Genomic DNA, 15144 nt, shown 5'->3' on the forward strand with positions numbered 1-15144 from the left:
ATTTTGTAATGTTTGGTGAGTTTCGGCACTTTTCAGTTGGAATTTGCCACGTTACAGAGCCAGACAAGACTTTGCGTACGGTCCGCACATTCTCACGTCTGCTCAAAAGTTTCCGTGACGGCCCGCACATTCTCACGTCAAGTAAATCTTTATACATCACAAAGTGTGCGTGAAAACCAGTGTACGCAAGCTTTTTGTGCGTACGCAACGTTTATACATGAGGCCCCAGGCCTCTGGTCAGCATTATTGTCATTGGACTCCCAGTCAATCTCTGGTATGTGCAACTCCTATAGAAACATAATTTAAGATGTTAACATTTGGATTTGCACCGACTGTAAAGTCATGCATAATCATGATAGGATGGCCCACTTTATTAACTGACATTAAGAGCTTTAAGTGGAGGATCGATTTGTTCATCTTATTAAGTTATTGTATAATGTCAAACAGACTCATTCAATACCATACTGTCGTAAGAAGCAAGTGGTTACTGTACTTTCAAGACAAATGGATGCAAGCTACTGTAGAGAGCCTTGAATTAACAGTACAGCTAGCCTAGCGGGATTAAGAGGCACTTTTAGTTGTTCGGCCACTTAAATATATATACTTACTAACTTCAGTCCAGACATGTGCAGAGCATTAAAAAGAGAACAAAGAAAAAGTCTAAATGTACATTAGGAAAACATTTTCTGATGATTGAATGTGCCTAGCTTGCTAGCTGATGACACTCAAGACAAATCTTAATTATTACCCTTTTTTAAATACAAACTTCCACCAAACTAGTTTTAAAGCTAGATAGACTCCTGATCGTGACTCGATCCTAGCTACCTACACACCATATACGGCCCAGACATTTTCAGGTTGGTTAATTGGTCTAGCGTTAGCTTGCTAGTGCCACTTCAATGATGTTTGCTTGGTGACGCATAAGCGGAGCTAAAGTTATTTATTCACAGATAACTAGTGTTACTAATAATATTGTATTTTACTGGGCAATATAAGGCTACTTATGACCCCTAGGCCTACTACTAAACTTAAAAATATACTTACCGAAAGCTCTCGAGGTGTCTGCCTTGCATCCCAAGTGCAGCCACGACGAGTCTAAGGAACCACTTAAACCACCCAGCAATGTCATGTTGCCTTAAAAATCACTGGACCACTATACCGCCAGCTGGTGGTATGGAGGCTTTACAGCTACCGACGCACATATCGTCGCACATGCACACGCACACGAGTTGTGGATTTGTACCACGGCAGAAGTGTAGCAAAAGTCACGTGTAAAAAACACAGCCAATTGAGAGGCCAGCCTTTGTGATTACATATTTGGACAAGGTTTTACACATACACAAATCTGAGAGCGCATTTGTGGATCCTTGTACGCATTTGTGGATGGTACACATTTGTGGATCTTGCTGTGCATTCGTGAATCGTGCTGTGCATTCGTGGATCGTGCTGTGCATTCGTGAATCTTGCTGTGCATTCGTGATCTGCTGTGCATTTGTGAAACTTGCTGTGCATTCGTGGATCGTGCTGTGCATTTGTGAATACTTTTGCTACAATAATAGCCCCATACAAATCGTTTTTACAGAGCTCGCTCTCCTGGCACTAATTTCACGCCATAGCAGCCACTCAGAAGCAGAGTACAGTTGGGTCTTACCCACAATAGGGGTGGGGACCCGCCTCTATGGGGGAACGAACAGATTGCGTTTTCATTTGAATTTTGCAACAAAAAGAGCGTGATGACAAGTAAATGCTAATGCAATAGACTGGGGGCGCTGTTTAGCTACCACATTGAATCTCCATTTGAATAAAGAATCGAAAAGACCGTGTCAATATTGTAAGGTATTTTCTTGTGGGCTTTTATTGTGACAGGGGGGGTTGTGGTTTCTGACGGTTGGAAGAGTGAGAGAAAAAATAAAGGAAGACGTGCCGTGCCGTCTTGGTCGAGGCATTGATGGGCTTGTGTCCTTGTTTATTGTCCACACGACCCCATCTCAAATGAACCCAAACAGTCGGCTACATTGGTGACAGCGGTGGGATGAATTTAATCTAAGATTTTCTAGTTGGGGCCTGGCATGGCTCTGCTAGCTACGTCGATGGGCTTGTCGGGTGCAGTCGGTTGGCGTTAGCTGTTGCTAACTCCGCTCTGGTTTAGTTTTTTTCCACAGTTATGGTAGAGTGTTGATTCCGCACGTTGTGCCTATGGAGTAGTCTCGTTTTAGTTCGAGTTATGGGGGAAATAAGGAGAAACGACACGGTGTGCAAATGGAGGAGAGCCAGAAGCACGTGGAGGAGGGCCAGATGGGCGGCCCCACGCGGAGGGCATCGGCGAGCGCTGCTCCATCATCTCCTTCGCCACGCGGCCTAAACTCCAACACTTCCGCCGGGCCAAGATGCTGCGCCACCGCCAGCTGCAGTACAGGTTCTTCCCGGAGATCGATGAGAGGCTGGAGGAGGCCCTGCGGTGGTGCGACGACGCATGGGAACGCCTCGATCCTCCACGCGTCGGCCCTGGGTCTGGTGTACCTGCCCCTGTCGGTGACCGAGCGCCTCTCATGTTCCTGCCTCTTCAGCTGAGGCATCTGCTTCGCCTACAAGACGTCTGCCTCACCTGCGTTCACCAGACTTTGTGTTTACTGTGTCCATTTCATTTTTTTCTCACTTGCTCTCTGATACATGTGTCAGTCATATCTGGTATATTTGGGGGAGTATGTGTGTTTTCTGTTTGTGGGTCACTTGCTCTCTGATACATGTATTAGTCTATCTAGTATATTTGGGGGAGTATGTGTGTTTTCTGTTTGTGGGTCACTTGCTCTCTGATACATGTATTAGTCTGTCTAGTATATTTGGGGGAGTATGTGTGTTTTCTGTTTGTGGGCCACTTGCTCTCTGATACATGTGTCAGTCAATCTGATATATTTGGGGGAGTTTGTGTGTTTTCTGTCTGTGGGCTTCCTGCCCTTTGTTTGTTGTGTCGGTGATCTCTGGTGTATTTGGGGGAGCATGGGTTGTCCTTTGTGTGCATTGGGGTGGCCTTGGTCTGGTTCGGTTAAAGTCGAAGGTTCTCAGCATGGTGTTGCCTATGTTCCTGGGTTTTGTGCCGTGTCTGTCTGTCTGTCCTTTTGAAACGGGGACGTTTCTTTTTGGAGGAGGGGAGGTATGTAAGGTATTTTCTTGTGGGCTTTTATTGTGACAGGGGGGGTTGTGGTTTCTGACGGTTGGAAGAGTGAGAGAAAAAATAAAGGAAGACGTGCCGTGCCGTCTTGGTCGAGGCATTGATGGGCTTGTGTCCTTGTTTATTGTCCACACGACCCCATCTCAAATGAACCCAAACAGTCGGCTACAATATGAAATGCAATGAAATAAGCGTTCATTCAAATTTTAATTCAAAATAATACAAACTGAATTGCAGGTTGCCTTGTCATGTGCACATTGAATTGCCATTTGACAACTGCTTTTCCATTTGAATTGCGGATTGCATTGTCACTTTGCGCATTTAATTGCCATTTGACAAATGAATTTTCATTTGAATATAGAGTCTAAAAAACCTTGTCAATATGAAATGCAATGCAATAAGCGTTCATTCACATTTTTATTCAAAATAATACAAACTGAATTGCGGATTGCATTGTCATTTGCACATTGAATTGCCATTTGACAACTGCTTTTCCATTTGAATTGCGGATTGCATTGTCACTTTGCGCATTGAATTGCCATTTGACAAATGAATTTTCATTTGAATAAAGAGTCTAAAAAACCTTGTCAATATGAAATGCAATGCAATAAGCGTTCATTCACATTTTTATTCAAAATAATACAAACTGAATTGCGGATTGCATTGTCATTTGCACATTGAATTGCCATTTGACAACTGCTTTTCCATTTGAATTGCGGATTGCATTGTCACTTTGCGCATTGAATTGCCATTTGACAAATGCATTGCCATTTGAATAAAGAGTCTAATAAACTTCCATACTGATTCTGGTTAGACTTTTTGTCCAACTTGAGACGGCGCTGAGGATACGTCACTGTGACGTCGCCATCAAAGTACCGTGAGATCTAATACGAGAACTGCCGGCTGTGTAGCCGAGCGCATTTTCTCAAGAGCAACTGCACGGGTTCAAGTGACGACACAGCTATTTCATGATTGGCCAGACTCACACACGACAACTTTGACGCGTGTTTTGTAATATTCGGACACCTTCAGTTTCGCCAACGCTCAAAAAAGTTAAATTTAATTAAAAATGTGTTGAAGAAAGGGTTTTAGTCAGCCTCTTCACTAACGGAAAGACTAAGTTTAATTATAAAAACAATAAAGTAAGCAAAACAGCGCTTGATCGGCCATGACTGACATCAACGCAGCAAACCACGAGAAGCTGGAATGTCCGACTTCACAGAGCCGTTTTCAACTCCTCCCCGACTGCAAGCGGCTACTCTAGCCGGTCGTTTAATGCAGTCGCAGTCCATGTCGGACGTACCTATTAACTCTATGGACACAACATGTAGCCTATAAAGATTCGACATGTCTAAAACGAATCCCAGTTAGCAAAACAACGTTGATGACCTCTGAAGACTTGACATTTAGGACAAATAGCTTGGTTCCGTGTTTTCACGTAGGCTATTCTTTTTTTAAACCATTTGTAACTAAAAAGAAGAACCATAAAAATGTTCCAAAGGATGACAACCACGATTTTTGTGTTTTGTATAGAGAGCGGTTCTTAGCCTATGTTTAGGCTATAGGCCTACGTTGCGCACGCACAGTCAGGGAGTTAAATTCAACCCATTTGTAAAAGCAGTTCAGCGTAGTTCTTGTTGGACCCTGTGAATTCATGTCCTAATAAATCAAGCTTTACATTAGCTTACCAGCATAAATTGATTAAGCTACTCTGTTTGATAAATAGGCCAAAGTAGGCATAGTTGGCCTACGATGGAATAGAAATTCAGTTCAATAGTTAAATCTATATTTTTTTATCAGCACTTATTGATTGGCTAAGGCGGCTATGCATAGGCCACTAGCCTTAACTTCTGCAGGCAGATTAAAGCCTGTTGATGCAATCAGTCTAATCTAAAAAACATAAAGTGATGCATGATTGATGCACATCATCGACATCAAAATATGTGCGTAAAGTGTTGCAAGTCACTCTTTAATTTTGAATCAGAACATTGTTATCGTTTTAGGTTTTGACCGTAGCATATCTCTATTGAGACTGCCTGGTTCTGAACAGCCTACAGTTTTTTACTTGATTCAGTGGCACAAAAAGATAATGAAGTTAATAATACAATAACACATAATAACAGCGTTTAAGAGTCTACTAATCTCTGTCGGTTTTGTAGGACACGACACGATAAGGCATAGGCTTTCGAGTCAGTTTGGGTCACTCCTGCTTAATTGTTTTGTTTGTCTGTTTGTTTCTATTTAGCCTATTGTTGTTTGCCTTATTTGATAACTTTGTACAGCACTTTGGTCGGTGTTTGCTCTTTTACAAAATGTATTTTGTAAATAAACATATTTGACTTGACGATGTTTCATAAACAACATTTCATAGACAATTTTACGGTTTTGCGAGCGCAGCTCCCGCACAGTAGACCTGCTTTGGTACCTTGGACAGCGTAAATTTACGTTGCTATGTCTTCTTGTTTGCACTCAATATCACAATGATACGGAAAACATGGGTGAACGTATATCCATTTTTATGTGCATAGGCACATAATACATTTCTTGAAATGAATTAGTGCTTAACATCAGTATAATAAGTCATTACTAGAAATACCAGAGCATCAACAAGCTGTACACATGGACTTTTAAAGTCAAATTCTGTGTTTCAGTTCGCATCACCCCCCATCGAGAGAGTGGATCAATCCGTGATCTCTGAAGCACTGACAGCACGCCATAGGCATGGGACAATTTTGCAGATTTTTTGTGTTAGCCAGCTAGGCCCATGCAAATAGTATGAAAGGGCACCATACAGTTTAAATAGCCATTTAATAAAAAAATGATCATACAATTCCAGTAATAAAGCATATTTTCAGCATGCAATAACGTCCTTTTATGTCGGCGACAAGCACTACTGGCTGCTGGCGCTGCCTGGATGAATAAGGTAACGTTAGCTAACGTTAGCTTGCTAGCTAGGTAGCTCGCTACATTCGTCTTAAAAGCTGGAGCTATCTTTCTGGCACAACATATGTAAATACGGTGTTTATGTAGTGCATAAATATTAATTTATGTAATGATGTCATTCATGTTGTTTTGATTATAACCGTGATAATGCAGTGAAGTCAGGAGATGCTCATAAGCTTCTGCTTGCTACCAATCATGTCATGACAATACTCTGGCTAAATTAATCTATCCAATCTGCTAGAGCTAACAAAGTCAGGTGATTTGGTAATTTCAACAAAACTATACAGTATAACATCGGTATATGAAATCATTAGTAACAAGTAGCTAGATAATGTAGATCTCCTTTTTAACAGGAGGGGTTGAAGCGTCCTGATGAAAATCTTCAATATAGCTTTCAGCAACTCAATGATCATGTTGGCATACATAGGTAAGATAGCTAATTTGGTCAATATTGATGGCCATAATGTCACAAGACTAAGCGCCCACGTGGTGGTGACCATCAGTAAGACATTTAAATGTCATTGTAAAAAGCACAGGGTCATTAGGGAACTCAAAGGGATAGCCAATTTGTTTAGCTTTAATTCGATTTACTGAATGCATGTTATCTTATCTTCCCTATGCACTGCACTAACGGTAGGTTATTTCTTTGCTGGATTTATTGAACATGTTCAAAATAAACACTATGTAATGACAGTCAAATGCATGGAAAGGCTTATCTATTCTCACTATTTACCATCATAGTCAGTTAATATCCATTCTAGCGATGGACCTGCAAAATAATGTTTGTAAAACAGTCCTTGAGCCAGTATAGTGGGCACATTCACCCTTAGTTCTGACTTGAGTTTAATCATTGCACACCAACATTCTGAAGTAGAAATACAATGATATTTGTTTTAAATACAGTTGTAGGCAACACTGTGAATACTGTGTATAATTGTAATATTTTTTTATTTTGTGTTGATCCTATGATGTACATTTTTATTTGGACTGCTGTGACATCTGAATTTTCTTTTCGGGAATTATCAAGTTATATATAATCTAAAAGTCAAAGGCAGATACAAATTTGCCTAGTTACAGAAAGATTTGGCCAGAATAAAATAATTTCCCACTTTGATTTGTATCTGAAAACATGTCCACAATTGTAGGAAGAACCAATCATCAAAAGCCCTGTTCATCAAATCAAGCAATTGTACACCGCCCCCCAAATTATCTGACTGTTGCTTTCCCCTGTGTTGAATGAACCGTAGTTTTAATCTGACAATATTCACTGGATTAAAGACAAAGCGTTTAGGCCTAAGTGTCTGTTAAACAGATTGAGTCCATATTCATCTGTATAATCCTCCCATGTGTCACAAGAAGAGCTTTATGGAACAGACATGCAGTAGGCTTCTTCTCCTGTGATATAGACAAGGGCCAATGTCTTGGTTTTCTTTTTCCTTTTTTATATACAGCACACAAGGTCGATCACTCAGGTTAACGGCATCTATTTTTTAATATATTTTTGCGTCTTTTTTTAATATGTATACATTTTTTTTTTTACAATGCTCTTGCCTGTAGCTTGAAAGAAGGTTAGGCCTGGAGTTCTGTTGCTTGTTGTTGGTTATCTCTATACCTTGGGTTTCTCAACAGCAGCTCCTTATATTAGCATGGTATGGAGCCAAGCCAAAACGGGTCTAATTTTAGATTCTCAGGATACTCAAAACCACTTGAAGATAGCTTCCCATAGTGAGTGTGGGCTGAATTCAGGCCATATGCACATATGTATCTTCGAGGGCAAGGAAAGGCAGTAGACTAGCTGAACGATACACTGAAAAGCACACATTGATGTTCGAGAAAGCAGATATTAGGATTCCTATTGTGTCTTGTATTAGGCCTTAAAGAGTAGCCAAATATTTGTATTGCAACGCTATCTAAACAATGTAAAGGTCTGCATGCCACAGTGATTGATCCCCTTTAGGTAGCTATACTTGGAGTTCCCCAGAATGCTGAAACGACAGGATGCCAAAGAGCACCATGCACAGATGAAACTCCTGATGTCTGCTAAACCCTTAGGTGGTGTTTCCGGGCTCCTCTGGGATATCTGCTTTGATAATTGTACTTTTGATGCAGGGAAATATGTGTAAAGCCATGTTGACATGTTGCTGTACTTTTTTGACGAGGTAGGCTATTCCTCTTACCTTTGTCATACATTTCTTTCAACCAAGATACATTAAGATATTTTAGAACTGTGTGATAGTATGCGGACAGTGGGCTAGGTCTAGTCTATTTTCTATTTATTTGAATATATTTATGTTTTATACTACACAGCCAGCGTACATCAGTTAAACTAAGCTTTGTTAGCAAAATACTAAACTATACAGAGCAACATCAATTAGTAAAACTTGCCTTACTGTGGGAATGTGCTAGAGATTTCTGCTTGTGCCGGATAGGATAAAGCTCTTGGAAGGGCACTTTACATTGAGGGACAAGCACACATTTGCTGTGAATGAGCAATAATGAATAGAGAGGGATACAGATGAGGTAGTCATGGAGCTGGTGTGACAATATCTTCTTTCTTTATAAACTGACATGAGCTCAGCTGTCCATAGAAATGCTTCCTTTCTGCTGACAGTCCTCTATCTCCCTCTGCTGGAAAATGACAGGTACAGCATAGAACCGCAAGATAAATAACAGCAAATAAAGAATATATAATAATAATTAATAATGATGACAATAATAATAATATATACACCCATAATGCCATGAGGAGGTGATGAATACAACTATGGACTTCTAGGAGCCTCACAAGCTGAATGCAGTAGGCTTGTTGTTGTAGAGAAGATCCTCAAGTGGTTGTTAACTTGCTTAGAGAGACAGAAAGAGAGACGGCTTGTAAAGTATTTCTGATAATGGCTAGATGTAAATCTTCCGCCCAATGAGACAGTCCTGCCGGTTTGCAAGTTTCGTCTGTCCATCCAGTTGTCTGTCCTCCCTCACCCTGACCAAGCAGGGTTAACTTGACACCGGCAGGGGTGGGGCCATGCCCCGCCCTGCGCCCTGCACTGTGTTGCTCCAATGCTGATAGCAGCCTGTTCTTTCAATCTAACTGGTGAACTGAACACCACCCTGGGGAGAGCTAATGTCAGCAGCTCAGCTCAGCTCACTTCATCAGTCCCCCCCCCCCCAGTGTCTGGTTATAATCTAGTTGTCAGAGTAGCAGGGCTGGCAGCCTACTGAAGACAGTTAGCGGGAGGGTTATTGAGTGATCGTGTAATGTGATTAGATTGTTTTTCCCATTTTAATTTGTTAAGCTGACTGTGATCAAATTTATTTGGTCTAACCCTCATTGGTTGGCTGTTTGTGTTTGTATGTGTGTGTGTGTGTGTGTGTGTGAGTGTTTGTTTTTGTGTGTGTGTGTGCGTGCATGCATGTGTGTGTGTTTTCTGTTGGACTCTAGTTCAGATGCATGTCATGAGTCAACCACAAGAGGCCACTGTTGGTCTCTTCAGAAAATCTGTAGAATCCATTGTAAAACAATACCTCTCTGATCATAGGCGTAGCCACGGGTAGGCCTGGGTAGGCACACGCCTACCCAATTTGTTCTAAGACCTACCCAAAAACGAAAATATCTCTGAAAAATTATGCACCGGGTGCACCTCGCAAAGTAAATAAGAAAAAACCCCTGAAAAGATGCCTATCCATATTTTTCTAGACCTACCCAAAAATATTATTCTGGCCACGCCCCTGCCTCAGATAAGGAAAGGTAACTGCAGTTAAGCTACCCTCACAAATGTAACTGCACATTTGGCAACCAAAATGTTCCCTGCCTAAATACATTAAGCATGTCATGAAATGTAAGTCTGTTGTCTTTGATTGTGGTTAAGATGTTCTCAGCTGGCCACCACCTGATACACTGAAGGAAGGGGTGTGAACTGTTAATTGGACATCGATATAAACATTTAACCCTTGTGTTCTCCTCGGGTCATTCTGACCCATCTGTCATTGTGACCCACCTTTGTTTGCGACAACTTTACCGCATACAAAAACAAAGTGAAGCATTTTCTTTTAACCGTTGGGCTGTCTCAGACCCCCCACATTGCGAAGGTTAAAAGAAAATAATTTTTATTTGCTTTTGTATTGGGTAAAATTGGGTAAACACAGCGATGGTTCGTTATGAACCTTTTGGTCATGTGACCCGAAGGCAGCGCAAGGGTTAATGAGATGCACATATATATCTAAAGGATGCCATCAAAGTATACCCTGAGCTGAAGGCTAGGTGGTGTTACCGCACTGTATTTGCATTCATTTGTTCATTATAACCACCTAGCCGTCTACTGGTGTGCACAGACACCATGTTGTCAGGATGATTGATGTAAATTGAGGTCCGTGTCAGCCTCGCATCACAAGGAGGTCCGGTGAGAGTGTCTCAATCCACGCTCCGCTGCTGTAATCACATTCAAGCAATCAACCTCCCTCTCACACAACTATACCAAAAAATTAGAGAAAAAAATACCCACTTTTCTTCTTTCCTTCTCTTTCCCCTGTGCAGGCACCACGTCCAACACATCCACCCTCCCTCCGTGCCTCCGTCCTGTCCTCTGTGGGGTCGTAAATGAGCCGAGGCTGTGAGAAGTCCTTCTCCCGACCCCCTCAGCCACCGCTACCTGCACTCAAGCCCTTACTGCTAAGGTGGAACCGGCTGGAGAACGACAGGCCCGGATTGAGGCTCAGATGATCCAACCAGCTTTCAGACGAGTCTTAGAGCAGAAAGGGAAGAGTAAGTAAGGTCTCTGGAGGGCTCCAGTGGCCGTAAGGCCCCCACGAGTCTGGAAGAGAGCCCTGCTCCCCCCTTTGATTCTCCAGCCCTTGAGATGCCCTCTCTCCCCAATGATGGAGGTGAGTTGTGATAGGGGGGACAAAAAAGGTTGGCGTTTGGTTAATTCTTTTGTAATGTGAAACGCGCTGAAAGGCTTCCAACACATTCTGAAAGTCATTAAAAAGTGTGTGTGTGTGTGTGCCGGAATGCAAACTGCACATTAGCGTCCACACAGACACACATGCGCAGGCACATAGGCACATCCATTGTATGCTCGGAAAATGATCAAATGGCCAGCTCTATAATGATAGACCTATTTTTGTACCGTTTTTCTGGTTTTCAAAATAACTCACTTGGGTGTTATTCCAAAAGTGCGTTGTATTCAAATCAGGATTGCTTGTCAAAAATCACCAGCCATGGTTTTTCTTTCCTTTATTTTGACCCAAGTTTGTTCTGATGCTGTGTGTTTGGCCACCTTGCAGAGGATCAAGCTGCGCCCCCCATGAGCAGGCCATCGCCTGGTCCCTACCAGTGCAGCGGCAGGAGGAAGATCCACACCAAGAAGAAGAAGGGCACCATCAAAGCTAACATGGCAGGCACCAAATACGAAATTGGTATGACACTGGCTATTCAGTTTTTATCAAAAACATCAGAGTATGTACTCGCTTGAATGGAACTAGCCTTTCTCTAAATCTAGATAAGCCTCCAATTTTGCCATGCTAATTGTTCTGACCATAAGAAGTGAGTTGATGTGGGTGGTTGGTGTGGGTGCAGAAGTGTGTTATATAAGTTTGTCTATCAACTTCTCAACAGAACTCAGTCAGTACCTACCATGTTATCTGTGAAAATTCGGTGTATCAAATTTGATATGGTGGTGGATATGATTTTGAAATCATTTCAACAAACCAGCTGTTGTTAAATACCTCAAACAAGATTTAATAGAGCAGTTGCTGTGCCATCGCGAATGTTACAGTTCAGTTAAGACTTGTCAGAAGATAAATACAAATCTCAAGTGAGGTCATTTAACTTGGTAGCTTCCTCCTTTTTTTTTTTTTTTACAGGAAAAGACCAAACAGCAGAGTAAGCATTTCTCAAGTATTCTAGTAAATTGTGCAATGATATCTCAGGGGTAAAACCCACAACATAGGTAAAGCATGGAGTCAGCAGCAAGGAGGGGGCTTATGGGTAGTAGGTTGTCGTGGGTTGGTGAGTAGTCTTGCAGCGAACCTGTTCTCTAGCTGTGAGGAGACTCTCGCAGCGACCACTTTCGAAACATCCAAGAGTTTAAGTGAAGCACAATGGACATTTTATGGCCAGATGGGCAAAGCATTTTTACCTTTGCTAATTTTTGACCTGTCTTCTTTATTTCCTCATGATTGATAGTATTCAACAGTAAAGGTTAAATTATATAGCAGAAGGCAGTCAGAAATTGGAATCTTATTTTGTAACGTGGTGGTGGTGGAAATCTTCTCTTTCTCCTAGAGTTCAATTAAATTTGATTCATTAAATCTTTATTGTCAACAGAGGGCAATTCTGTTGAAGAATAAAAACCTTAAGAGAAACATACTGTTAAATACCATAAAAATACAATAAACAAGTAAAAGAACATCAAGCGTGGCCCTTGGATAACAATGAAACAGACTAAAAGCTTGTGATTCAAATTAGAGACTGTAAGAACAAAAAAAGACGGACTTCAATTTCAGGCACCTCTTGTAACCTGTAGGTTAACTAAATAGCATTTGGCCCTTTGATTAATTGGATAGGCGGTCACATTTGATCTGTACAAAAATCTGTTAAAATACCATTACACAGGATTAGATCCAGATATGTGCATGCCTTCAAGAAATTAATTACTACCTTGTTTCGTTAGGGCATATGAATTTTTCATTAGGTCTGTGAATAATGAATAGTCATTGGATTAATGTCCAAATGCACTGGCCACCTATCTCTCATAGTTTGAGTTTCCAGTGGGATTTGAATACATTACTGGTCATTTAATTTATCTTTTTGAAAAAAGCATTAGGAATGAGTGCTGTGCAGCTTTTCCAAATATGGTACATATCATGCTGAGTTTCAAGCCATGCTTACTAATACTCATTTACTGTTAAAGTATTAACTTAAAGAACTTCAGAACACTACAAAATATCGCAAAAGAATCATGTTTGACTTACTTTGTCATGTTTTTCATTTTGGCAAGTCAAACACATTCACCATAGTTTCTATTGGACGCGACACTGTTTGTTTTGATCATGTTGTTGGTAAAAGTACCTTAAGAGGGACATAAATATATATATATATATATATATATATACACATACATACATACATAGACATATACATAGAGAGAGGGAGATATTATTGCATTGTTAATTTTGACTCAGTTGGTTTGTGTTTTTGAAGTGCGTATAGCCATAAGTGAAATGGCCTTTCTGAAAACCAGGGATGAGGATGAAACAGCCAACCTCATCTGGAATGACTCTGCTGTGCAGCATGAGAAGATCGCTGAACTCAGGAACTATCAGGTACAGCATGTGTAATACTAGTCTGATACTAGTATAATAAAACATGGTCACAGGTGGTGTGGTTTAGGAATGATTACACTTTGTGATTGTTTCCTTTTCATATAGTAAATACAATAAACATTCCAAAGGAATGTTATTTACATTTAGTCATTTAGCAGACGCTCTTATCCTGAGCGACTTACTTAGTAATTACAGGGACATTTCTCCAAGGCAAGTAGGGTGAAGTGTCTTGCCCAAGGACACAACGTCATGTGGCACGGCCGGAAATCAAACTCACAACCTTCAGAATACTATCCCGATTCCCTAACCGCTCAGCCATCTGAATCCATTTTGTTATGATTCATTGCTATTTTGTGACCTACTTCCAAGCATCTTGCTGTTTTTCAAGTTCTCAGATTTTAGGGGCGTAATTATGCAAAAACATGCGTATGCTTGCTTTCTCGCATACAAAACTTGTGAAAAACAGGTGCTTCATCTCACCTCAATCCCAGGGGGCTCACATGGGTTTAAGACCTCTCCATGTTTAAGTCCTCACAGGTCCCTGTGGTCTCTTAAAGTATCATGGTCCTTTAGTGATGTGTCATGTCAGGTCAGAGTGGGTACGGTCACTCAAGGTGAAAGTCTCAGCTGTAGCCAGACAGCCGGGGAGCTATTGGACCATGAGGGAGGCCCAATAAAGCCAGGACTTGTGTTTGACTGGATTGTCCTTGGCATCCCCTGGTGTCTAGTGTGTACTTACACACTGTTCTGCTTCTGCACCTGGAGAGGAGAGGAGAGAGGAGGGGTGAAAGGGAGAGGAGAGGAAAGGTATTTCATCATCCCTGGGATCTCTGACTCCTTAAAACACAACAGAGACATGAGGAGAAGAGAAGAGAGGGACACAGAGGATTAAGCAAGGAGAGGGGAATGGAGAAGAAAGGAGAGGGAATTGGAAAGGATAGATGAGAGAGTAAAGGAGACAGGAATGGAGAGGAGAGATGAGGATAGAGGAGATGGAAGTGGAGAGGAGAGATGAGGTGAGTGGGAAAGAGAGACAGGAATGGAGAGGGGAGTTGGGAAGAGAGGAGATAGAACAGCAGAGAGGAGAGAGTATTCCAGGGTCTCTGTGTCCCCTGACTCATCCAAACACAACAGCCCTGTCAGCTCATATGAAATTCTGTGGTCTGTTAGGATGTCAGTCATTTAAAAATAGCAGACACTTTTACTCGGTCTCTGCCTGTCCATCTCTGTTTACTTCTGTTGCTCTGTGGAGAGAGAGAAATGAGAGGGAGAAGGACAGAAAACTATCGCGTGAGAGGCAGATTGAAATCGTTTGAGAAAGAGGTTAGGGTTAGGGTTAGAGGGAGGGATACCTGACTGCTGTATTGTTGACATGACTGAGAGAAAACAATGTAGGTTGCCTGAGGTCTCTGTGCTGGATTGAAAATGCCCCTACCTGCATTTGACCTCTGTCTCTGCTTTGTGAACTTGGTCTTCTCATTCTGTCCCATATGTTCACCATTTATGTTGTCGAGCTGCTATTTCATTACATTGGACAGTAATGATCGATCCAATCACTGGCCCGTCAGGGGCAATATCGCCTGGGTGGAAACAGGAAATGTAGACTAAACTAAATAGGTTAGACAACCCAGATTCCGCAAAGCTATGGGGAAAGCTCAAAACATATGCTTTTATTGGACTTGCTTGCAAGTGCAAGTACAATTCAAGTTATTTTC

The 15144-nt window shown here is 41.5% G+C and overlaps 1 protein-coding gene across 3 annotated transcripts in view; it reads left to right on the plus strand.

Annotated features, from left to right (window-relative positions):
* Positions 1-5891: 5891 nt before the first annotated feature.
* Positions 5892-15144, plus strand: part of ttll7 (tubulin tyrosine ligase-like family, member 7) — a 52909-nt gene continuing 43656 nt past the window's right edge. The window contains exons 1-5 of one of the 3 annotated variants that reach the window (XM_084676013.1): positions 5892-6092; positions 6466-6539; positions 10641-10987; positions 11390-11521; positions 13308-13429. In XM_084676013.1, the coding sequence (XP_084532139.1) occupies positions 10963-10987; positions 11390-11521; positions 13308-13429 (279 nt within the window). In that variant the 5' untranslated portion in view covers positions 5892-6092; positions 6466-6539; positions 10641-10962. Of the gene's footprint in view, positions 6093-6465; positions 6540-8027; positions 8272-10640; positions 10988-11389; positions 11522-13307; positions 13430-15144 lie in introns of those variants that run through there. The other 2 variants (XM_084676012.1, XM_084676014.1) reach the window with 2 other exon arrangements.

Source organism: Hypomesus nipponensis, chromosome 16, assembly GCF_054491055.1.
Source record: "Hypomesus nipponensis isolate SF chromosome 16, ASM5449105v1, whole genome shotgun sequence".
Classification (NCBI taxonomy): domain Eukaryota; kingdom Metazoa; phylum Chordata; class Actinopteri; order Osmeriformes; family Osmeridae; genus Hypomesus; species Hypomesus nipponensis.